The sequence below is a fragment of the Xenopus tropicalis genome, chromosome 5, assembly GCF_000004195.4.
Source record: "Xenopus tropicalis strain Nigerian chromosome 5, UCB_Xtro_10.0, whole genome shotgun sequence".
NCBI lineage: Eukaryota > Metazoa > Chordata > Amphibia > Anura > Pipidae > Xenopus > Xenopus tropicalis.
Window position 1 is genome coordinate 89672633 of NC_030681.2, and position 25062 is coordinate 89697694.

A 25062-nucleotide genomic window follows, 5' to 3' on the forward strand; every position below is an offset into this window, starting at 1 on the left:
TCGTTCCACTTCTCACGTGTACACCACTTTGTATTGGTCTTTCACGTGGAATTCCAATAAAATTGATTCATGTTTGTGGCTGTAATGTGACAAAATGTGGAAAAGTTCAAGGGGGCCGAATACTTTTGCAAGCCACTGTATACCATAAATTTTTACAATGCACTAAACCATGTAAAATAATGTAAAATAGAAGTAAGTGCTTTTATTTTAATACCTTTGAGTTCAAATATGTCCATAACTGCTTGAGAACTGTGCTCTACCCAGACCTTTTACCAACTTAGGTTTAGACTCTTCAGTATGTGGCTCCAGGCTGGCCCTGTGATAGACTTCACTGACACAGCAGATGCTACTTAAAGTGCAGTGAATATGCATAGGGTGGGCGGGGCTTAGTGATGTCACAGTCCGTTCCAGCTCTACTTGCTCCTCTCCCCCTCCAACTCTCCTCCCCCCTCCCCTGGCAGCAGCACAAGCAGAGAGACACAGAGTGAGGAAACTGGGAGGGGTTTTCCTTGCTGCTGTTCAGTAAAAGCCTGTCAGTCAGTGCTGTGACCACTTCCTGTGGGAGACTGAAGGACACTCCCATATTTCATTTAGCTTCAGACTTGAGAGGTTGTGTATGCAGCTCTCATATAATGACAGTTTTAGGAGGTAAAATGCTTTCAAAACCTCTTTCTTTCTGCATCATTTCACATTTTGAGGGAGGATGAATATTATAACTGAATATGAACTTTATATAAAATGTCTCCTTTAAAGGACAAGGAAAGGGTAAGTCTTGGGGGTGCCAAAATGTTAGGCACCCCCAAGTGACTTAAATCGCCTACCTTGTACCCCGGGCTGGTGCCCCTGTTAGGAGAAAACAGCACCAGCCTGGGGTACCCTGGGGTAGCGAGCGTTTCCTCCTTCCTATTCGCTCGCTAGCCAGTTGTCCCGGACAATCGCATGCGCAGTAGAGTGAAAAGCAACTTCTCTGTTAAAGTTTGGCTCTTCACTCTACTGCGCATGCGCGCACGATCGTTCAGGAAGGAGGAAGCGCTGCAGGTACCCCGGGCTGGTGCTGTTCTCTCCTAACAGGGGCACCAGCCCGGGGCAGAAGGTAAGCGATTGGGGGTGCCTAACATTTTGGCACCCCCAAGTGACTTTGCCTTTCCTTCTCCTTTAATAAAACAGTTGAGATTTTCAGCCTCATTGAAAGTGAATGGGACAGTTATATATTTATTTTATTAAATATGCTTATGTTTGAGCATGTTTTTCCGTAATCATTTTTTTTTTTTCAAACTTGAAAATTTATAAATCTTACTCTATGATAAATATTAGTTGTTCTATAATAACATATCAAATGTTAGAATCAATTACTAAAGGTTAATTGCGTTTTTCTTCAAAATCAGTGCATCCTCAAAATATCAATGCAATATTTCCATATAAGATAAGATTTTTTGCCATTTTAATGCATCCCAGTTAGTTGCAGTAGTTTGTACTTTTGTGCATTGTTGTGACCTGTTCTACTATTCAGTAACAAATCAAAAACGATATTTTGTATGTATAGCAAGATTCAGTCACTAATCATAAACAATTATGATTATTTTTCTTTCATGCATCATTTAAAAGCAACCATCTGCATTTTTCCTGAACATATGGTACCTTAGATGATGCTGGAGATATTTGATATCAGAGGGGCGGCTAAGCACAGAGACGAGAGCCAAATCCGACATGAAATAGAAACGTGAGAAAGTCTGTCTCATTCTGCCGAGGTAAGAGTTCAGCGAGCAAAAACAGATCTCCAGCTCTTGGTAGATATGTCTCAGGAGGACTTCTTTGGGAACATCGCCTGTGCAACAACACTACACCAAACACATGAAAGAGATTTTAAAAAATGGGAGTGTTTTCAGTTCAATTCTAATTTTTCTTCTTACAGATGCATTTATCACAGCACTAAATTACCTTCAAAAGAAATCTATACCACTGGTATATGAAACTAAATATAATCAGAATTCTTTGTAAATAAAATATAGGCAAATCAGTACTAGAAGCTCATTCACAGTATGCAAGTCAATATGTTATACTGTAGATAACTTATAAATAGAAATACATACAATTTAGAAACAACATTTGCAATATCCAATGCAAATGTATACAAATGGCCAAATTAACCCCCCTTAACCACACCTTGTTTGTTCGCTACTTCCCCTTCCTTTACTTATCTCCTTTGTTTTTGAATTACCAATAAACACTTCTTAATAAACATGCAAGTTTTAGGAGCAAATAATAACCAACTAATGCTGTGGCACTGCGAATCACCATTGTAATTAATTAACCAAGCTATGCAAGCATAGTTACCTATCTAACTAGAATCTAACTAGAATCTAACTAGAATCAAATCAACATGTTGCTCACCAACCCCTTGGATGTTGCTCTCAGTGCCCCCAAACCAGGTAGTTATTTTTGAATTCCTGACTTGGGGGCAAGTTTTGGTTGAATAAAAACAAGATTTGCTACCAAAAAAAGCCCCCTGTAAGCTGATAGTGTGCATAGAGGCTGCCTAATAGCCAATCACAGCCCTTGTTTGGCACCTCCATGAACTTTTATGGTGCTTATGTTGCTACGCAAGTCTTTTTACATTTGACTGTGGCTCTCGAGTAAGAAAGGTTGGGGATCCCTGCTGTAAGGAGTGGTTGCAAGTTTTTACAAAAGTCATAGTAATCATGGTGATTTCCTGAACTATGGCCAAACTATGTCAGTTTTGTATTATCTGAACTAAAGGCATGCTGGCATTTGCAGCTATGAAAAAACTTTGTAAATCAGGTAACCTTTAGTAGGGTTCACATTACATTAACATGGAGCATCCCTACCTAGGGTAAAATTAAGCAAGAGAAAATCAAGAAAGCTGAATAAGCACGGTTGCAACTTGAATTAGGGACAAACTATACTGTATAATCAAGGTTATGCGTCTAGTCAAGGTTTGTAAAACTCTAGTTAGGTTTACTGACTGTTTTGATTTAAAACATTAACATTTCTATTGCTTAACTCTGTTATCATAGTGACATCTCTAGCCAAGCCAACCATCTATGTAATACTGATTTGCTATGGGACGATTCTCTAGTGAAGTCAGATTGAGTAAGCATACTGATCATCCTATATAGGGAAATCATAAAAAAGCACAATCATATCTAATGCAGTTAAGCTGACAATTAGAATCCAGTTAAAGCCAAAATGAGTTCACCTGCTGATATCTTTAGCTACAGTAAATTAAGAACATGCCATTTTTATCTAGACATCGGCTTATTAGGCATGTTGTAATCTCTAGTTAGTACCAGAGTGAGTAAGATCTCCAGCTAGGGCCAGATGGCATGATCAAGGTCATACCTGTAGAGATGGGCAAACTCAAAATGCATTGTGACATCTCTACATCAACTATACTTGAACCTTTAAAATATTTTGATTAATCTGATGCCCATAGTGCAGTAAATTAAATTAAAAATTTTCTTCAGTTTCATCAAGAATGTTCAGTTGTTTTATTTATTAATTAAATCACGTAGTAAACACTGTCCCTGATTATAATCACTGTATCTGCATTCTGAGACAGAAACGACTTTATTATATTTATTACTATAAACTGGACTCAGCCTCATCCCTGGCATCCAAATCTATTTGTTGTAAATTTGTCTAAATCTAAATGTATTTATTACATATTAATGAAAGTTAAAATCACCACCTGTAAGACATTTTTTATCTTGTATGCCGAACGCATCATAAGAGTCCAGCTTCTGTCAACCTTTAAAAATCTTCTTGCCTCAACAGGGAGTTCCTAATAATTGAGGATGAAAATATAATTAATAATTCATGTATCAGTATAAAGAGATACAGAGTAAATATATATTCTGTAATATAGGTACATAATTATTACACCATTTGTCAAAAAGGTTAGGTATGGAAATATATGGGCAACTTTGTTGAACTGATTTCTCTGATGCTTGGCAACTTACAAAACTCTTTGTCAAATGCATTATCCATTAACTGATGTATTGAAATGAATAATTTATTAATTTATTACCCAAGGAATATAGGCTATGTAATGAGGTGAGATAGGTAGCTCATGTTGTGAGCTTATACAGAGTAAGGGAATGACATTGACTGAACCAAATGGGGAATTAAAGGAACAAGCAGTGGATGTAATAAACATAGATTATTGCTATGGCTTTTTCTGTTGTTAAAAACAACAGCAATTCAAGCAAGAATTCTGTCATCTCTAACATTTAACATGGCCACATGAGGTTATTTTTCTTTTGGATTAGATCATCTCACACAACTAATTATGGGAGGAGCCACCAGTATAAATAAAGATTTAAAGCTCCCTGTGCAAAACAACCTACTTTAGGTCCATATGTTTTACAGATAAATAGAGTATATTGTGTTTTAAGGATCTTAAGGTTCAATATCCATTTAAAATTGCATTAGTCATTATTACATGCATATTGTTATAGAAGAAAGCAACTTAGCAGATCCTAATGTAGAGCAAAGGCCAGGGTGAAGGAGGCGGGGGCTATATAGAAGGTTTCTTACATGTGCACTTAACAGCATCCTAATGCTGACAGACATTAGCTGTCTATATCTCTGTCTTTACTCATCCTTTTCTCATCGTAAAATGAGAAATACTCTTATTGCAGATCTCTTGGCTTATTATATGTGAGGTACCACTATACCAATGCACCAGGCTGGTGGCAGAAATAAAAGTTGTGGACTTTAGTGACTTATTCCTTATTTTTGACTTGTCAGTCACTGCATTGAGCAGCTATAAACACTTGATTGGAAAGTTCAGGGTTTAGTGTAACTTTAGTCGAGCCCCTTCTAAATAAATTGAACAGTTTCTATTGCTAAGGGAAGGACAACTGTTGCCTCTATTTTTTGAAAATCACATTCACTTAAAATGTTTTATCCATGTTCCTTTATTTTTCGAGGGAAAGAAAGAAAAACCTCATATATGATTGCAAGAGAAAAAAAACCAAAGGACCTTTATTATTGCAGAATTACTAAATATCTCCTCGAGATGCTGCCACAGCTCTTGTACTTCTGTCCATAGGTCCAGCACATCATGCACTCGCTTCAACTTCTCTGCCCATATTGTTGCTTCTTCTCTTAGTGGGTCAATTTCTTTTGATTCCAGCATTTGGGCGAGAAGCACATGAGCATCTTCTAGCTCCTCTAGCAAAATGAGAGAATCCTCTTTCACCAAGAATATACACCCCCTGTTCTTGTATGGCTTAAAGCTAAGCACCTGTAAAAATATTACAATGTAAAACTTACACATTGAGTGATGTAAGACAGGTAGATCAAACTAAACATGATGCTTTTGTGAGGGAATTAATCATTTTATTTCTTTAAATTTTGATTTCTGTTGATATTCAGAATCTTTAGCCTGTTGTATTACTGGGAACGTAACAACTTGTTTTGTTACATACCTGTTCAGTCCATTCTTCTTCCACTTTTCTCATTTTAATTTCAAGTTCCATTTCCTTCCTTGCAGCCTTTGCTATAGAAATTAACTGGTCCTTGAATCTGCAGTAAAGTAGCAATATGTTTACATGCTACATTGGTATGTCATTTAAAAATGACTTTAGCTTTATTGAAAGGTAGTGAAAGGGATAGCAATACTGATACACTTTACAACTGCAGCTGTATTAATCATAGCTGTCAGCTTAACCTGCTGTGTTGCATTTTATTATAAAAAAAAGCCCACTTACTTTAGTAGTCCGATGTCCAGAAGATGATAAACTTTGAAGACGTTAGCTTCAAGAGGGAAGGAGCTTCCAGTTATAGACATTACTTGCAGCCAGTGACGATTCCGGATTTCCTTACAAAAACAATAGTCATGATCAATTAATCATGTGTTTGCCAGCCATGTTAACTGTCAAACAAGAGATATCTTTGGACAGTACATAGTCTATATACCTGTACATATTCTACAACCAGTCACTTTTGTATTCAATCTCTCTCTTTTCTATACATAACACAGTATATGATAAAATACCTTGGATTTTAGTTCATGTAGAAGTGGGAATATGTCCTCGTAAAATTTTATTTCTCGTGCCATTTCATTGTATGCATCCCAATCCTTCAGTTTCTCATTCCAAATCAGGCATTCGGACCAGTACTGCTCAATCTTAAAAAGTTGGAAATCGGAAAAAAAATTAGATTTATTTACTCTGATGGTGTTTCTAGTAGTTTACAAAGGAACACGAGTCACAAATTCAAGGCTATTAGCAGAGCACTTTTATTTTCCTTTGATATACTTCTTTATAACTACTGAGCTTTTGTTACAGCTTAAAATTTCTTGTTATTTCTGATAAAATGCAACTTCCCAACAACTACATAATTAGAAGAAAAAATAATTATACCTCTTGATTACAAAGAGTAAGGTCCACCTCTCCCCATAGCGTATCCCGAAATCTTTGGTCAAAGGAAATGAATTTCTGAAAGAGGATATAAAGGGTTCCCAAGAGCTGTAGGTCCTAAAACAAAAAGATATATAATTTCTATATGAATCTATATTTTCATTGTAGCAGTTGGAAATATTTTTTACTGGAAAATAAGAATGCATTATTTATACTCAGTTTAACTCTTAAGAAATTAAAGTGCTTAATGTGTTTATCCTCTCTGGGTCTGAAAGGGACCAAAGAGATAAAGAATCTACAAAAGATTAAAAACCAATGGCTTAAACTTGATATCTGCACGTGTCAGACTCAAAGCTCTTACTTCTGAACTTTTTACAAAAATTTAAATCCATTTAAATGTTTTATTACAATCAAATTAAGATTACATTATTCATTATAATATATATGTATGTATAATAAAATTTGAATTTCACTTATTTTGTAACCAGATGCTGAAGTATGACAAACAAATCTAACATCATTACACATGCACATATACCTTTCCTGTCCGGTCCAGCTCTGGGAATAGCTTTGGAACAATATTAAAAAGTTTTTGCACTGAGTTAAGTGTCTTCCTCTTGGCATCATATTCCTGGTATCTGATAAAGAGTTATAGTGTGTAACTTTGCAATGTTATGGTGTAGCACAATAAACAATGTACATACATGCAAAAAATCTCTAATTATTATAGTCAATGTAAGCAAAAACTGAGCACGGTCAATAGGGATAGACAATTGTTAAAGGTCAGGGAGGTCCTGTTTGGACATGCCTTTAGAGGTGTCTGGCCCTGGTTGGCTGTCAGTGGCTGAGTCCCACTGGATTCAAAAATCTGGGGCTACTACCAGGGCCGGAACTAGGGGTAGGCAGAAGAGGCAGCTGCCTAGGGCGTAACGATTGGGGGGCGCCAGGCAGCCTCTCCTGCCTACCCCTAGCCCGCTCACTTTAGTCATTGCCTCAGCCGCTTGTCATTAGCGGCGGAGTCAATGATCCCTCGCATCGCAATCCGCCGCCCCCCCCCTCGACTGCGCATGCGCGCTAACGTGTGGGGGGGGTTGGGCGAGGTGGCCAACCGGGTTGCCTAGGGCGCCCGGTCGGCTTGGCCCGCCCCTGCCTACTACTTTGTGTACCCAGTGTGTTGACAGTCCTCAAGTTTCTCCCTAGCCAGCATCCAAACAAGGGTTCTTGTTCTTAGCACACAATGCTTCCCCAAGCAAATAACATCATGTAGCCACATTGGGAAGTTTAACTTTATTAGCATACAACAGGTATGGAATCCATTATTGGGAAACGCGTTATCCAGAAAGCTCTGACTTACATGAAGGTCATCTCCCATAGACTGCATTTTAATCAAATAATTCACATTTTTTAAAAATGATTCCTATTTCTCTGTAATCATAAAACAGGGCCTTGTACTTGATCCCAACAAAGCTATAATGGATCCTTATTGGAGGCAAAACAATCCTGTTTGGTTTATTTAATGTTTCAATTATGTTTTAATAGGCCTAAAATATGGAGATCCAAATTACAGAAAGACCCTTATCTGGAAGACCTCAGGTTCCAAGCATTCTGGATAACAGATACCTGTAATGGCTTCCACTGACATCCACCAACACCTACTTACTTTTCTTTAAAATTATGCAGACGAGCTACAGCTTCTTCAGGCTTTACACCCGGGGCTGCTGGCCCTTGTGTATCAAAACTGTTTCGAAACTGAATGACTTCTACTACGAAGCTCTGTTGAAAAAAATACATTTTTATTAGGTAACAAATATGCAGGCTAAAAGAATTTATATGCCCTTATATGAAATATATGTAATTTTAATTCCAAACCTAAATCTAAACTGCAAAATGCATTGAATCATGTCCTAGAGCTAATGATGCCATACTACTGTGAATTAGGATCTTGGTCATTTGGAAGAAAATTTTATGAACCTCACTTTTAAAAACCCTTCACTTTTAAAAATCAACACTGACCAATGTTGGAACTTGTGCCTTAATGACATTAATGACTTGTGCCTACAAAACTAAATATGAATGCTAATTTGTATATTAAAATTGCTAAACATAAAACTGCATCTGCAAACAAAAAATGGTTATGCGCAGCTCTCTAGTGTATTATAGTCAATTGACTTCCATTGCTGAACTCTAAGGTTTTGGGTAAATCTGAATACCATTCCTGTTCTGGCAAATAAGCTTGTTCATTGTGGGCAGAAATATTTGCGTGCGGCAAAAATATTTGTTGTGCATCAAAACCGTGACACACATGACAACTTTTTTTCACATGTGTAATTTTTGCCGTTTTGTTAATTTTTTGGCGTTTGCGAATCTTTCGCAAATTTTTGCCCAAAGTAAAACAGGACAGATTCGCTCATCACTAAATACAAGCAATGTGACAGCAACTGGCCTTCAATTCCAAACATAAACATATTTTTACCTTAACTTGTTTGTCAAGTTCTTGTTTAAATACATCTTGCTTCTCCCTTAGCAAAGTTTCCTTTACCTGCACAAAAAGATAACATGGAACAAATCATATAAACTGATAAGTTTGGTTCAATATATTGTCTATAGAATAAATATTCATTTTCACTGTGAAGTCATAAACGCTGGACTGCTGTGTTCCGTATGTTAGATGAGTAATTCTTAAACTTGCTTTTCTTAAACAGCTTGTAACCCATTTTCTGTACCCTGTTTTTACTAATATTTTATGTTGTAGCAGTAAAATGTCACTTTTGGCTAAACAAAATGTTGTACAATTATTTGTGTATGTATTCTAAATACATTCCAACACTGACCAATACCACATACTGCATGAACAATCAAAACAAAAAAATGCGGCCATACCATATGTGGTCCCTCATTCTCTTTCTGTCCATTTGGTTTGTGGCCCCATCAGTTGGAGAGCATATGTGACAGGGTTGCCACTTTCCTGATTTTGACCCAGACAGTTCAGGAGGGCTGTCAAAACCGCCTGCCCGGTTTTCCAAATTAGAAAATCCAAGCATTACATTTCATCTATTACATTGATGAAATTATCAGCCAATCACTGATCGTCATGTTATAACCCCACACCTGATGTCACTGGCCACACCCACTGACCCACCACCCTGCCAGCACTTACTAAAGCTGTTATTTGACAACCCTAATATGTGATTGACCTGTGTATGGCTGTCATTTTAACATGTTGTTAAATTATAGTTGCAGTGTTTCATTTATAGATATTTGTAGCTACTATATAGATAATTTTTTTACTTTGGGGTGTGTTTACTAAGATTGGAGATAAATATCACCAGTGATATTGTCCATATAAACCAATCAGATCTTTGTTCTAACTAGTAAGTGAATGTTCAAATCCAATGTGTGACTTTTTGTCACAAAAACACAGTACAAACACACACTGCGCACTGTGCGCATAGTTCTTTTTAACCCTTCGGTGACTTGATTTATTTAATGCAAATTATGGTTCAGATTCGGTTCAGTATTTGGCCAAATCTGTCACGAAGGATTGCCTGCAAAACGAAATGTTCAACAGCCCGGGGATGGGGGGGCATTTTTGAATCTTTACTCATAGATTAAGACTCATAGATGTTGACTTACACTCAAGCAAACAAATTTTGTTAAAATATGTAATATGCAACAGCAAAACTGTAAAAGCCCTTAATTATTTTGAATAGGTAAAAATCTGCATTTTATTTATGTTACTTACAATGTAAGTTAGATTCATTAACTCGGTCCATTTATTCCTAAGGTTTGTAACATTATGGATTTCTTCTCTTGGAATTCGTAGCTGATAAGTCCTAAATATGTTGAGATAAACCACAACTTTGTTAAAAATTGCAGTAAAATATAAAAAGCATGATGTGTATTTATGAATGGAAATTCTAAGGAATAGAAAACACATCTGAAGCAATTAGAAACATATAAAAAAATGCATATGAATTTTCATTGCTTTAATACCTTTTTGTATAGCAGAATGTTTTATAAACTATGTTGCATCTATATCTGTTGATTCATTAATTTATTGTTTTCACAGAATAATATGCCAAATATGAATCAATAATTATCAGTAAAAATATTCTTCCCTTTTTGATACAAGTGCATTGATTTGGGCTTATGGTAAAAAGTGCATCTGAACTTCCATAAAATAAATATAACATTTTTTTATTCCAGGGGCCATTTCCCACCCTGTTTAGGCCCAAAGTTTTATGCACCCTCCTCACCTTGTTCCATTGTGAAGTGATGGATTCTGGGACTTGAATTTCCCCTGCTTTCCATAGTGGATGGCATCTGTCACTAAGAGTTTCTTTAAGCTACTGATTGTTATTTTTTTTAGTTCAAGTCTCAGAGGGCCAGCCTTTGGTCAGGGCCCCCTTAGCCCATAACAAGCTAACAAGGAATATATTAGTGCATAAGTCATTTAGCCTTAAAGATCTCACCCTGAACTATCTAGTGTATCTAAGACTACAAATAAATTTTCTTGCCATACGTCACCTTAACTGGCCTTCCTCTCGGATCCCCCTGGCCCAGGGGCCACCCCTCAGTGTGGGAATCACTGCTTTAAAATATGTATCACCTAAGAGCCTCTGCACCTGTAATCATCACTCCCATAGACCTAGTATGATACTAGTAGTTGACCACTGAAATGCCTTCCAAGTAGTGATAAGCAAATCTGTCCCATTTTGCTTCTCCAGAAAATTCACAAAACTGCTGAAAAATTCAAGAAATGGCGAGAAATTCACAAAATGTGGCTACCACAAAATATTTTTATGCAACCGTGACTTTTCTTTGAAGTAACCACAACTCTTTTGACATGACCGCAACTTTTTCCTTCACTCTACAAACTTTTGTCAGGGCAAATTTTTGCGGCAGTTTTGCAAAAAAAGATTTAGTATATGCTAAAAGAGAATGACTATAAGAACAAAGTTTTCATATGATTAAAACCTTTTTAATATTTGCTATGGTTATGAGCAAATATGAAATGATACAAATTGGTCAGAAAACTTACTCAAGCTTCTCATACATCATTTCTATAGGTTGATATAAGTCATCAATTTTATTTTCCATATCCTGCAGGTCTTCTAAAAGGGACAGGCAAGAATTTAATTCTTCCAGGCTTTGTACTGGCTCTGTAAGTTGCTTCCACACCGTCTCCCGATGTTCTACAACACTCTGAAGATTTTTCTGTAAGCATGTTAAAAAAAATAATGTAATTGCAGAAGGCAGAAGAGGGACATATTTTAGGGACATAATTATCAATATCTGTAAGATCACTTGCTTATTTAAGAAAGAACTTATGGGAGCTATCATCATCATGTAACTCATGTAAATGAAATGTCAGTCATAAGAGGAGCTCAACCCTAGCCCATAGCCAGTAAAACCACTAGTCAGTCTTTCAGCCCAGGGAACCATTTATTGGCATTCTGTAAATTGAGAGCTTAAAAGCGTGAACCTAAATTTGAAGAACAAATTATTATTCTTAATTTATTTCTTGATGTATTTTTCTGCACAGCAGGGACAACTGTTAAGGTTTTGTGGTTTTACTGATAAATGCTGCAGTATATATAACTCTGCTTATTATCTAATTAAAAATCATGTTTAGTGACAGGCAAAACCATGTAATTCCTCTAGTGCAATTTAGATGTCAATATTTCTTACCTTAGCATGTTGATGTAAAATGGCTGCATAATGAGATTTCCAACTTCCAGTTAATCCTTTTAGTGTTTCCTTAATAAGTGAGTAATTGAGACAGATACAGCCCAATTCTAAAACCTAATTGGTTAAAAGATAATAATTAGCATGAGTGTTAATAATATGAATAGTAAATATACCATATCAAATCAGAGCTGCTCCTCCAGTATGCAGGACTACACCTACTACCATATTATATCATATTATCAATGGGTAAAACATGTTGGATGCAAAATCAAGGGTGCATTCTCAAAGTAACACTGCTTTCCCAGCTATTCAGGCATAGTCACCTGTTAATAAAGAGGCATGCGAATCCAGTTTTTTCTGTGCATTTTAATACAAAGATAATCACCATTAATCACCAAGGCATTACACATGTTTCTTTTTGTTCTGAGCATCTAGCATTAGTCCCGCCCCTCTTATATTTGATTGCAATGTAACTATTGCCTGTTTTTGTGCTAAGTAAACATAACATGACAGATAACGTGCTTTTAGGGTTCATTTCAGAGTGCCCTCTGTCATATGAAATAAAGAGTTTAAGGTGCCCAGTAGGAGAGTTTTAGGGAAGGTTTATGACTCCCTTAAGAAAATAATATATATATATATATATATATATAGTCCAGAGTGGGAGGCACACCATAAAGTGAGAGTAAACCTAGGTGCCAGAGCTATAGAATCTGTAGATAAGTAAAGAATGTCGGCACTCTTAGGGTTTCCACAATAAGGCAAAAAAGTAAAGCTTTTTTTCAAATGCAAGCGGTGAGATTTATTGTTTCCAACGTTTCAGTCCTTTACTAGGACTTTCATCAGGGAGTGCAGGAAGGCAAAGACATTGGCGTTTTTAAAACATGCTTTTGGCGCCAAGTAAAGGACTGAAACGTTGGAAACAATAAATCTCACCACTTGCATTTGAAAAAAAGCTTTACTTTTTTGCCTTATTGTGGAAACCCTAAGAGTGCCGACATTCTTTACTTATATATATATATATATATATATATACATATATGATATTTTGTCGTTATCCCAAATCCTTCAAAATTGCCTGTCAATCTTTTCGATCCTATAAATCCTATAAGGCACATGTGCTTGTTTTGGTAACTATCAAGTAAAAATGCTTCATGTGTCAGAGACCTTATTTTTACTAAATGTTTTGGTAGAGATAAACCCCCTAGATAAAATTGTTATATCAATAAATACTCCTATTTGGAGAAGAAAATTTTAGCAATAAACATGAGATTTTTTACCTCTGAGTACTCTTTAATAGTTTGTTCAAAATCTAAAAAGCGTTTTACTTCCTTGTGGATAATGTAGAGCCCAGGATCACCCTCCAAGAGCTCTTTGCTTTGTTTGTACATATCGTCCACCCATAAAAAGTTATAAGTGCTCAGATTAAAAATTTGCTTCTTAATAGCGGGTTTTAAATCTGCAAAAAAGAAAGACTGCTAAGCAAGGTACATTTTTAAAGCAACAAATCGGTCATAAATGTTAGCTTTTTCAACTTAAACAAAACCAATATGTTAACATATAAATATTTAAATTGCTGCATTTTAAATTGCTTGAGTTTGAAAGATTGTAAGATTGAAACATTGTCCTTATAAAACAGGAATAAATAGTTGTACCCAGTCAGGGAAAATATTTGAATCAGTACATGAAGGAATTGTGGGGACACATAGGGTTAAATGGCCACTATAGTTCAAAATCCCTATAGGTTCAGTTCCCTTAGTTGCTGGGTGGAATGGAATGTATCTAAGTGATTTAATTTACATATATATGCTATTGGCTAGCAGGGAGGGGGACCAATTCCTGCCTCTCTTTGGTATAGAGCTGGGAAAGGAGTGGCACTTCCTCTTTGGTTTCCACATGAGGAACAAGGCAGATGTTGCTGTGAGCCCGGGCATGGGCCCAGTTAAATTTGGGGAATTAGACCCTGTGAATGAGGCATTAGATTGTGGCAGGTGTAGCTCCTGTAATAGTACACTCTAGGAGTGTAAGGCAGTTAGGGTTAAGCAAGAAAGAGCAGTTCTGAGCTCCAACATGGGAGAGGTAGTTTTGGAGGTATCTCTCCCAGGCCATATTGCCTGTAGTGTAGGGATCCAAGTGAATAGGGAATCAGGATAGAGAATTTGCTGAGGTGATCAACTACAGGGTGTCTTTTTTTCTGTATAGCAGTAAGAGAGGTGTAATTACACAACACCCTTACCTTCTTCTGCCACTTAGCGAAGGCCTAGTGTAACCAATGTTCTACTGGTACTAGCCGGGTAGGCAGTTATTGAGCTGAAACAGAGGTTACATTTAAAGATAAGAGTTAAGATAAGTATTGCAGAGAACTCACCATTTACAGAGCTCACAATGAGGGATTTGATATTTTGCAGAGGTTCATCCTCACAAATGGACACACTGAATGATTCTCCCTTTTTTGCTCCACACCACCAGTTTAAAGAATCCCCAATGTTTAAAATGGAACTGAGAGCTTGACTGAGTGCTTCCTGCACTGAATCTACAGGAGGGTCAATTGCAATATGTGGAATCCTAATAGTCAGCTGGAGCTTAAACCTGTTACAGAAAATTTATGTCAATATCAGTTTACAAAAATGGTTTTTAACTTGCTTTGAGGAGTAGTTAATTTAAAGGACCACCAAATGCACCTGACTTGTTTCTAATGAACTGAATACTAATGCCATTTTTGGTACTGCCCACATAGGTATGCTGGAAATTATGCAAGATCCACCCCCAATGATGAAAGTAAAAAAAGTAATCAGTCCTGTAGCATCAGCTTATTTTACAGGCAAACCTCATTTTCTGCTTGATAATTTGTGACAAACGCTAAGCTCAGCCTGACAAGTTCTGGATCATTTCTGATACTGAGATGCTGAACCATCAGGCTGGTGCAGTAAGTTCAGTATATAAAATATGGCATTTCTAGCCATATTCACTTTTGGGTTTAGTTTTCCCTTAAAGAGCCATTCCTTAACATGTAAATGGGACCATTTTATTATTACATAGACAAACTAAATAAAATAAAAACTGTCTGATTAAAAGCAATCAATAGCAAAATGTAATGCCATATTTGGGTGATTTCTGAATAAAACATCACAAATATATACTTTCATTTGTTATTGAAGGCTATATAGTACTGAATATGATATTTTACACCAAAAAAATCTTACAGCATCTTTTCTCTGCAAACATGCTATACTAGCAAGTGCTATCAACTCCAACAAAAATACATTATTTAATAGCAGTCCTCATCTGTAATGTTTTACCTTATTTTTTGTCCCTGATTATGTATTGTCAGTGGGTATCCTAATGCAGTTGTATTGTCTTTTGTCACTTTCTTCAGCATATTTTGTAAATCCCTGGACATTTTTTCAGAATCGCTTCCCACAAGCTGGGCCAAGCGTATTAGTGTGCGGCAGACACAGGTATATATAGCCTGGCAGGTCTGATAACATAGTGTTTCTAATAATTGGAAGAAAACAGTTATTTCAGTGAACTGACTCAATTTTTGAACAAAGTGTTAATAAAGAGGAAATTGCATAGCACATTAGTATATATATATATATATATGTGTGTGTGTGTGTGTGTTATTTTATATATGCCTTTTATATAAACAGATACACCTATGTATACAATGTCTGGCATGTATATTTTAGTAGCAATTTAAAAACAAATCAGAATCAAACATAATACCATGTCAACAGCTATCACGTGGCCTTCAGAATAATGCATATGATCTAGTTGTCTCAAAATGTTTATGATGGAGAATTAGGGATTGGTTAAGATGTACTGTATTTTCTTCTCTCTCTTTTTCCCACTATTTAGTACTGGTATAGCACATATTGTTAAGGACTTTATATATCGGACAATTCAAGCTTTTTTTTATATAATAGAGGTACCTCACACAAACATTTTTGAGTTAACCATACTTGGACAGATTGGTGCCTTTAAACAACTAACTCGGAAACTGTTTAATGTGTGCATCTGTCTTACTGATATATTCCATCGCTAGCTTTGAATTATAGGTGTGCTTTAGCAATGTACAGTGTCCCAGTTCAGGGAATTCTTCTGAAAACCCAAGCCCTGTATCTTAGTAATGGAAGGATTTCCAATAGACAGGTGTTGTAAAAGTCATAGTTTAAAGCATACCCAAAACCTGACTGTTAATTCCTTCAGCATAGTCACATTTGTCTGAGGATGAGGGTATGGAGCGCTGTTTATTTGTTGGCTTCTTAAAGCGATTATTAGGAGTGACATTTGCTTTCTTTTCTTGCATGGGTTCCTTGGACTCCTTGAAAACAGAAAATGAGTGGAAATGATTTTTGATTATTAACTGGGACAATCGTTTCACAGGTTTAAACACAGCAATGCAAATAACATTGTTGGACCTTGATAAGATAATATAAATAAAAATAGTTTAATGAAGCAGAAGGTATTAGGGGACCTAATAGGCAGATGCTGGTACATTCCTGGATTAAAATTGTAATATTTAGCCATTCTTGTCTTCTGTATAGTGAGCTACTGAGAAACCAATAAATAAAGTCTTCCTTATAATAGTGTACCAAATTAGGTAGGCACTCACAGGACATACCCAATGGCCAGGCCAGAGTGAAGTAACTGCAGTATATTCAGGAAACATGTCCGTGCTTTTCGTGCTTTCTGCCAATTAATATTAGGCCTGACTGTGGTTATTTCCTGCAAGTGCCTACTCACAAAGTTGTCCAGCTTTCCTTTGCTTGTGTGGTGATGCTGGTGGGATTACAATGGAGGGTTACTAGACATTTTTCAACCATTAACTATGTAACCATCATATAATGCTTTACCTGAAGATCACTAAGTTCTCTAATGACATCTTCAAATGCACATTTAATAGTAGAAACCATAACTTTTAATATAGTTTTCTTTTTCATTAAACACTGCTCCATCTGTTGTACAAATTCTTCAGGGCTCTAGAAATGAAAGAAAATGGACATTTTAGGCATATCTAACTAAGCATTTCCCATTCTACTATATAACTCCCTTATCCTCCAAGGTATAGGAGGAAAAATATACACTTTAAAGGAGAAGGAAAGGCTAAGTCACTTGGGGGTGCCAAAATGTTAGACACCCCCAAGTGACTTTAATCACTTACCTGATACCCTGGGCTGGTGTCCCTGTTAGGAGAAAACCACACCAGCCCAGGGTACCTGTAGCAAGCGCTTCCTTCTACCTTGTTCGTTCTGCTGGCAAAATCCCTGGGCCTGCGCATGTGCATTAGAGTGAAAAGCTGACTTTTTTGTTACAGTTTGGCTTTTTCACTCTACTGCGCATGCGCAAGCGTGCAAACCAGGGAGAGAAGACGCTCACAGCTACCCCGGGCCGGTGCGTTTTTCTCCTAACAGGGGCACCAGCCTGGGGTAAAAGGTAAGCGATTAAAGTCACTTAAAGGCCTTTCCTTCTCCTTTAACTAACTTACCCACTGCAATGACAACATTTTGGATGCTTTTTTGTCCACAGTTTCAAAACATCATATATTACCCTAACACTGCATTTTTTGCTGTAATTGATCGTTTTAAATCATGTAACAGGAGTCATCCAATTAGCTGGCTTGCAACACTGGTTCAGGAGAAGTGAAGAGAATGTAAACAGTCAAATAGATACCGCTTTTAATAGCAACTATATATTTAATTAACTTTAAAACATATTTTGGTCAGATAAGACCTGTGCTGTATACAAGGTGCTTTAGAAATAAAACAAATACACTCGAGCCAGGACTAGAAATATTTCTATTTATAAGGGTATTTCCAGGATGGTATTATCGTACTTCATTATGTTTAAAGATTTTCCAGACCATTGTGCAAGATCTAAAAATTTATATCAATTAAAGGTCAAAGGTTTAATATCCTACAGAAATTAAGTTCTACGCATAACTGAATCTTTTAGCAATGCAATTGTATTATTCTGCATGATGCATATAGCGCCTGAGAGCTATTGGAAATTGTGTTAAGCTAACACATCAATGGACTAGCCCCTAAACCAGTGATCCCTAACCAGTGGCTCAGGAGCAACATGTTGCTCACCAACCCTTTGGATGTTGCTCCCAGTGGCCTCAAAGCAGGTGTTGATGTTAGAATTTTTAGAATTACCAACTTGGATTCACATTTTGGATGCATAAAGACCATTTGTACTTTCAAACAGAGCCTTCTGTATTCTGCCAATCTACATCGGGCTACTCAATAACCAATCACAGCCATTTTGGGTCACCCCGTAAGAACTTTTTTCATGCCTGTGTTGCTCCACAACCTTTTTATATTTAAGTGCTGCTCGCAGGGTAAAAAAGGTTGGGGAACCCTACCCTAAACAATATTCTAGTATGCCTGGGAATAACACCAATAGAAAGGAAATGCACTTGAGTACATAAAGACTCATGCTAAACAAACTGGTTTGAGATTTCTAAAGCTGCCCATAAACGTGGCGATCTGACGATGTTTCGTGCGACCATCGGTCGCACAAAACATCGTCAGATGTGCCACACACCATTCAGGGCTGAATCGGCAGGTAAGGAGGTAGTAACAATAGGATTTCTACCTCCTTCTGCCGATTCAGCACTGAAGGGAGATTTTGATCAAAATTTTCCAACTGGTCCGATCGGCAAGTCGGCCGATATCAGCAGCTTCCTGCGATATCGGTCGACTCGCCGACATACCATACACGCACCGAATATCGTACGAAATGAGGTTTCGTACGATATTATCGGTGCGTGTATGGCCACCTTAAGAAGTTACATCCAGCTGGATAAGCATTTGCTGTGCATGTATGGTTCAAAGTTACCTTATCTTATCTCTTGAATAAGCTTTAGAAGTTCATTTAGCAGTGACACACGGGGAGATTAGTCACTGCGCAACAAATCTTCGTTGTCGCGGGCGACTAATCCCGCAATGCCATCCCACCAGCTAGAATGTAAATCGCCGATGGGATGGCATACGCAGCGCCATTATTTCCCGAAGTCGGCCAAAGTTTCCTCTCAAGGCAACTTTGACAAATCGCGGCGCTGCTTATGCCATCCCACCGGTGATTTACATTCTAGCTAGTGGGATGGCATTGCGGGGAGATTAGTCGCCCACAACAATGAAGATTCGTTGCGCGGTGAAAAATGTACTTGTGGGACAGAAGTTATGGATACACCCTTCTATTTCATTAATTTGCAATGTATTTATTTAACATTTGTGTTATGTTGCCAGTTTTTGATTCCCCTCTACTGCCACTGCATTATTTATAACTGATCATTGCTTTAACTGGTTATGGAAAATATGCTCATAATAAACTAGCACATATAGAAAAATGATTGTACCATTGGAGCCTTAGTCATATCTTCCACACAAAGTAGATCAAAATGTTGTATGTCTTCCAGGGTTTTCTCAATCACCTTCTCTTTAATTGAAGTTACTCTTTCAACAATGGCCTGTAACCTACATAAAGAACAAATCATTGATGTTTTACGCAGAGAAATGTTTAACCCTGAATCAATATTTTGTCATTTCAATTGTGGCATTGAATTACAGTATATTTTACTGTCCAAATGTTTTTTGCATACATACATACTAGGCTACTTTCACAAAGTCATATGTATATAGTTGGTTAATGATAATTGAAACAACCACTTTGGCCTCAGGCTTTTGCATTTCCTTCCCAATTATGCTTTAGCATATAGCACTGTACAGTGGTGTGAAAAACTATTTGCCCCCTTCCTGATTTCCTATTCTTTTGCATGTTTGTCACACAAAATGTTTCTGATCATCAAACACATTTAACTATTAGTCAAAGATAACACAAGTAAACACAAAATGCAGTTTTTAAATGAGGGTTTTTATTATTTAGGGAGAAAAAAATCCAAACCTACATGGCCCTGTGTGAAAAAGTAATTGCCCCCTGAACCTAATAACTGGTTGGGCCACCCTTAGCAGCAATAACTGCAATCAAGCGTTTGCGATAACTTGCAACAAGTCTTTTACAGTGCTCTGGAGGAATTTTGGCCCACTCATCTTTGCAGAATTGTTGTAATTCAGCTTTATTTGAGGGTTTTCTAGCATGAACCGCCTTTTTATGGTCATGCCACAACATCTCAATAGGATTCAGGTCAGGACTTTGACTAGGCCACTCCAAAGTCTTCATTTTGTTTTTCTTCAGCCATTCAGAGGTGGATTTGCTGTTGTGTTTTGGGTCATTGTCCTGCTGCAGCACCCAAGATCGCTTCAGCTTGAGTTGACGAACAGATGGCCGGACATTCTCCTTCAGGATTTTTTGGTAGACAGTAGAATTCATGGTTCCATCTATCACAGCAAGCCTTCCAGGTCCTGAAGCAGCAAAACAACCCCAGACCATCACACTACCACCACCATATTTTACTGTTGGTATGATGTTCTTTTTCTGAAATGCTGTGTTACTTTTACGCCAGATGTAACGGGACACGCACCTTCCAAAAAGTTTAACTTTTGTCTCGTCGGTCCACAAGGTATTTTCCCAAAAGTCTTGGCAATCATTGAGATGTTTTTTAGCAAAATTGAGACGAGCCATAAAGAAGGGCACGGACACCGGGCGCAGCGTAGGGGGGAGGGCCCACATGACGGGGCAGGCTACGTGAGCGGCGATTGGTCAGCTAGACTGGGTCAGCAAAGGGTTAAAAGGGGGGTGCAGACGCAGGCGCAGGCAGTCGCGTGGGAAGACAGCAGGCGAAGGAGGCAGTAGCGCCAATAATCCCCACCCACCCTCCCCATGGCCAAAGCTAGAGGGAAAGGGAATTAGGTAAGCGCAGAGGCGGGAATAGGGTCGAGGAGAACACTTGAATGGAGCCGAGTAGGTAGACCAGATGGGTTACTCAGGGCAGCATACTAGTCACAGCTCTGGCGGGTCCCTTGCCAGTCTGCCGGGCATGTTGGTTTGGACAATACTGGACCGTTGGGGCAACCCCTAAGGTGGGTACCCACGGTGAGGTTGAATTACGTTCACTTAATTTCCCCAGGGCTTGGTCCCTTGTGGATTGTTTTTTGGTTTAGCAACTATGGTGTGGATATTACAACGCTATGCATGCTCACTGAGCTAGGGGCAAGCGGCTAGTGAGCATTGCTGGCATCTGGAAGGGCAGACTGGCAGAGGGCCTTACCAAGGGATACAGATTGTTACAAATTGTTGTCAATTGTTATTGTCAATCGTTACAAAGTTGTACAATGTTACTAACCACAATTTTCTCTGCTATGTAAACAATAAAGTTTAGCTACATGACCGATGTACAATAAAAGCTGTGGCCATATCATCCAATGGAAGGTGATGTCACGCGTGGTTATTTGGTACAGTGGGAAGAAGGAGGGAACAATGGGTCATGCCCCTAGTCATGTTCTTTTTGCTTAAAAGTGGTTTGCGCCTTGGAAATCTGCCATGCAGGCCGTTTTTGCCCAGTCTCTTTCTTATGGTGGAGTCGTGAACACTGACCTTAATTGAGGCAAGTGAGGCCTGCAGTTCTTTAGATGTTGTCCTGGGGTCTTTTGTGGCCTCTCGGATGAGTTGTCTCTGCGCTCTTGGGGTAATTTTGGTCGGCCGGCCACTCCTGGGAAGGTTCACCACTGTTCCATGTTTTTGCCATTTGTGGATAATGGCTCTCACTGTGGTTTGCTGGAGTCCCAAAGCTTTAGAAATGGCTTTATAACCTTTACCAGACTGATAGATCTCAATTACTTTTGTTCTCATTTGTTCCTGAATTTCTTTGGATCTTGGCATGATGTCTAGCTTTTGAGGTGCTTTTGGGCTACTTCTCTGTGTCAGGTAGCTCCTATTTAAGTGATTTCTTGATTGAAACAGGTGTGGCAGTAATCAGGCCTGGGGGTGACTACAGAAATTGATATTGAAATTGATAAACCACAAGTTAAGTTAAGTTAAGTTATTTTTTTAACAAGGGGGGCAATCACTTTTTCACACAGGGCCATGTAGATTTGGAGTTTTTTTTCTCCCTTAATAACGTAAACCTTCATTTAAAAACTGCATTTTGTGTTCAATTATGTTATCTTTGACTAATAGTTAACGGTTTTTGATGAGCAGAAACATTTAAGTGTGACAAACATGCAAAAGAATAAGAAATCAGGAAGGGGGCAAATAGTTTTTCACACCACTGTATGTCCTGACAATTGCTTAGACTCAAACCTTTTGACAGCAGCGTTAGTTTGATGAAGAAGGCCTTCTATGTTGACGCATCTCCATGACACTGTAGACAAGCCAGGTTGGAACTGATTGTTGACTCTTTCTAGATGGCAGGTGAATAACTTTGCCAAATTCTGAGGAATCTTCTTCTGAATCTTTGCATATTCTTGCACCACATCCTGCAAGTCGCTCTTGTACATCTTAAATTTTTCAGACTTCAAACAGAAATATAGCAGTATTTATATCGATTTTTGTTAAATAATATAATAACATAGTTATGTGAAAAATCACGCATAGTACACAATACTGCCCTTTACACAAAACTTTTAAAAACTGACAGGATTCACAGGAATATATAGTGCTCTTCAATTAACAAATCTGCAACTAACGTTTATCAAACTAACCATATATTCATGACTGCTTGAAAACATCCAAATGAAAAAAAGGTATTTATCATGAAAATACTGTTTTTAATAAGCTATGCTGTAACTAAGGTTGCCACCTTTTTCTAGAAAGTACAGTGGCAAGGCAGGAGGGGGGTTTACAAAGGGACGGGCAGGTTGTGACATAAATGGGAGGAGCATTGTCATCACAGGGTAGTTAAAGGGAACTGAGCTGCATACTGGGGCATGGAATTAAGTGGATTAGGTAAGTACTTATGTAGGGGGAAAAGGGGTGGGCTGGTGGAGGATGAGAGGTGGGCTGGTGGAGGATGAGAGGTGGGCTGGGGTTGACTTGACTAGATATTATAAATTTACAGGCAAGTACATTGCTGGTAAATATGTAACCCCAGCCTTGCTGGTATTTTACCGGCTAGATGATAACTCTAGCTGTAACACAGAACAATACTTTAATCAACATTTTGTTAATGATTACAAAGTAATTCTTCTCTACTTAAAACAATATACCAGGGAGTGTGAGACATTAATCATGGAATATAAATACTAAATTTACCTGCTGAAAAGCTACCAGGGCCGCATCTGGAACAGGGATACCGAATCGCAACATCCATTTAGTCTCCTCAATTAAATGAATTATCCTTAAATAAATGTATATAAAATGTAGTTAAAGACATGACAAAAGTAATTAAAGACTGGCAAAAGCTTAAGAATTAAATGAATTTTCTTACCTCATGTCTGTATTAACCAGCAACTGGTGTGTAATGGGGTCACGAATGAGCAAAGGGCAGCTGAGACTGCTCAGACCTTTGTCTACCTGTGCTTTCCATTTCTGGTACCATAACTCTTCATAGGCCACCAGCGCAGAGGCTATGCGGTTATATAATTTAACTGTTTCTGAATAAGTGATGCACTTGTTTATAATTCTTACATTTCTGAAAACCTGTATTGAAAATATGAGAGCATCACAAAAAAATATTTATTCTAAATCAGTGCTGTCCAACTTCTGTGGTACCGTAGGCCGGAATTTTTCTTGCCTACATGGTGGAGGGCCGATAATGGAAGCCAGTTTTGACCACTCCCCTTTTTTAAACTACACCCACTTCAAACTACACCCATGCTATCACAAGAGCTTTTAAGACCATACCCACATTAATGGTGGCAACACAGCAAAAACCCAATGGTTGGTGCTCACTGAAGGGATATCACCCTTCATTTATTTATGAAAGAATTATATTATGTCATACACTTAAATCGATATGCCTCCTCCTCTTCTGTGGATAGCACAGCAACCCCCCAGAATATAATTACACCCCTTGGGGACCATATAATGACTATTTCCAAATGCCAAACTCCAGGAACAAACCCCTGCCAGGTTCACCTTCCACAGGCAGCATAGGGCAGGGAGAGTATGGCACACAGAGGCAGCATAGGGCAGGCAGAGTATGGCACACACAGGCAGCATAGGAAATGCAGAGTATGGCACACAGGCAGCATAGGGAAGGCAGAGTATGGCACACATAGACAGCATAGGGGAGGCATAGAGCAGGCAGAGTACTGCTTGCCCTACCCCTCCTGTGTGTGCCATACTCTGCCTGCCCTGCCTATGTGTGCCATACTATGCTTGCCCTCCCCTGCCTATGTGTGCCATACTATGCTTGCCCTTCCCTTCCTATGTGTGCCATACTATGCTTGCCCTCCCCTGCCTATGTGTGCCATACTATTCCTGCCCACCCCTGCCTATGTGTGCCATACTATTCCTGCCCACCCCTGCCTATGTGTGCCATACTATTCCTGCCCACCCCTGCCTATGTGTGCCATACTATTCCTGCCCACCCCTGCCTATGTGTGCCATACTATTCCTGCCCACCCCTGCCTATGTGTGCCATACTATTCCTGCCCACCCCTGCCTATGTGTGCCATACTATGCCTCCCCTATTGCACACACAGGCAGCATACAGTAACACAATGTGTCAGAGGGAATGTCTGAGGTGTGAACAGGGGAACAATGTGGGTGATTACAGCCTGAGCCTGAGGTGTGAACACTGCAGGGGGAAAACAATGAAGGCATTAAAAGGTGTGAACAGTACAGGGGATTACATGATTAAACAATACAGGGGGATTACAGCCTGAATCTGAGGTGTGAGCAATGCAGGGGGGCAATTAATCACAGTACTGATACCATTTAAAGGTAATACACAAAGGTAAGCCATCAAAGCAGCTAGACAGGTGGGGGGCCACACAGAGGGGGGTCGTGGGCCGCATGTGGCCCGCGGGCCGCCAGTTGGACAGCCCTGTTCTAAATTATATTTCTTTAAATGAATGTTTTGAATGTAATGTGGCTTATCAAAATTCAGATTTACATTTTTTTCTAATTCAAATAAACTTAA

General features: G+C 38.4%; 1 protein-coding gene across 2 annotated transcripts in view; it reads right to left on the reverse strand.

Annotated features, from left to right (window-relative positions):
• LOC100497007 (dynein gamma chain, flagellar outer arm) overlaps nt 1-25062 on the reverse strand; it is a 123151-nt gene that overhangs the window by 72868 nt on the left and 25221 nt on the right. For both annotated transcript variants that reach the window (XM_031902025.1, XM_031902024.1), the window contains exons 17-38: nt 23404-23615; nt 23229-23313; nt 22278-22489; nt 19438-19555; nt 16931-17056; nt 16257-16398; nt 15374-15569; nt 14443-14663; nt 13355-13533; nt 12078-12191; nt 11428-11603; nt 10129-10219; nt 8860-8925; nt 8047-8159; nt 6925-7024; nt 6390-6503; nt 6023-6154; nt 5736-5845; nt 5454-5550; nt 5006-5269; nt 3710-3802; nt 1639-1838 (exon numbers count right to left, since the gene is read on the reverse strand). In XM_031902025.1, coding sequence (XP_031757885.1) covers nt 1639-1838; nt 3710-3802; nt 5006-5269; nt 5454-5550; nt 5736-5845; nt 6023-6154; nt 6390-6503; nt 6925-7024; nt 8047-8159; nt 8860-8925; nt 10129-10219; nt 11428-11603; nt 12078-12191; nt 13355-13533; nt 14443-14663; nt 15374-15569; nt 16257-16398; nt 16931-17056; nt 19438-19555; nt 22278-22489; nt 23229-23313; nt 23404-23615 — 3161 coding nt within the window. The remainder of the gene's footprint in view (nt 1-1638; nt 1839-3709; nt 3803-5005; nt 5270-5453; nt 5551-5735; nt 5846-6022; nt 6155-6389; nt 6504-6924; nt 7025-8046; nt 8160-8859; nt 8926-10128; nt 10220-11427; nt 11604-12077; nt 12192-13354; nt 13534-14442; nt 14664-15373; nt 15570-16256; nt 16399-16930; nt 17057-19437; nt 19556-22277; nt 22490-23228; nt 23314-23403; nt 23616-25062) is intronic.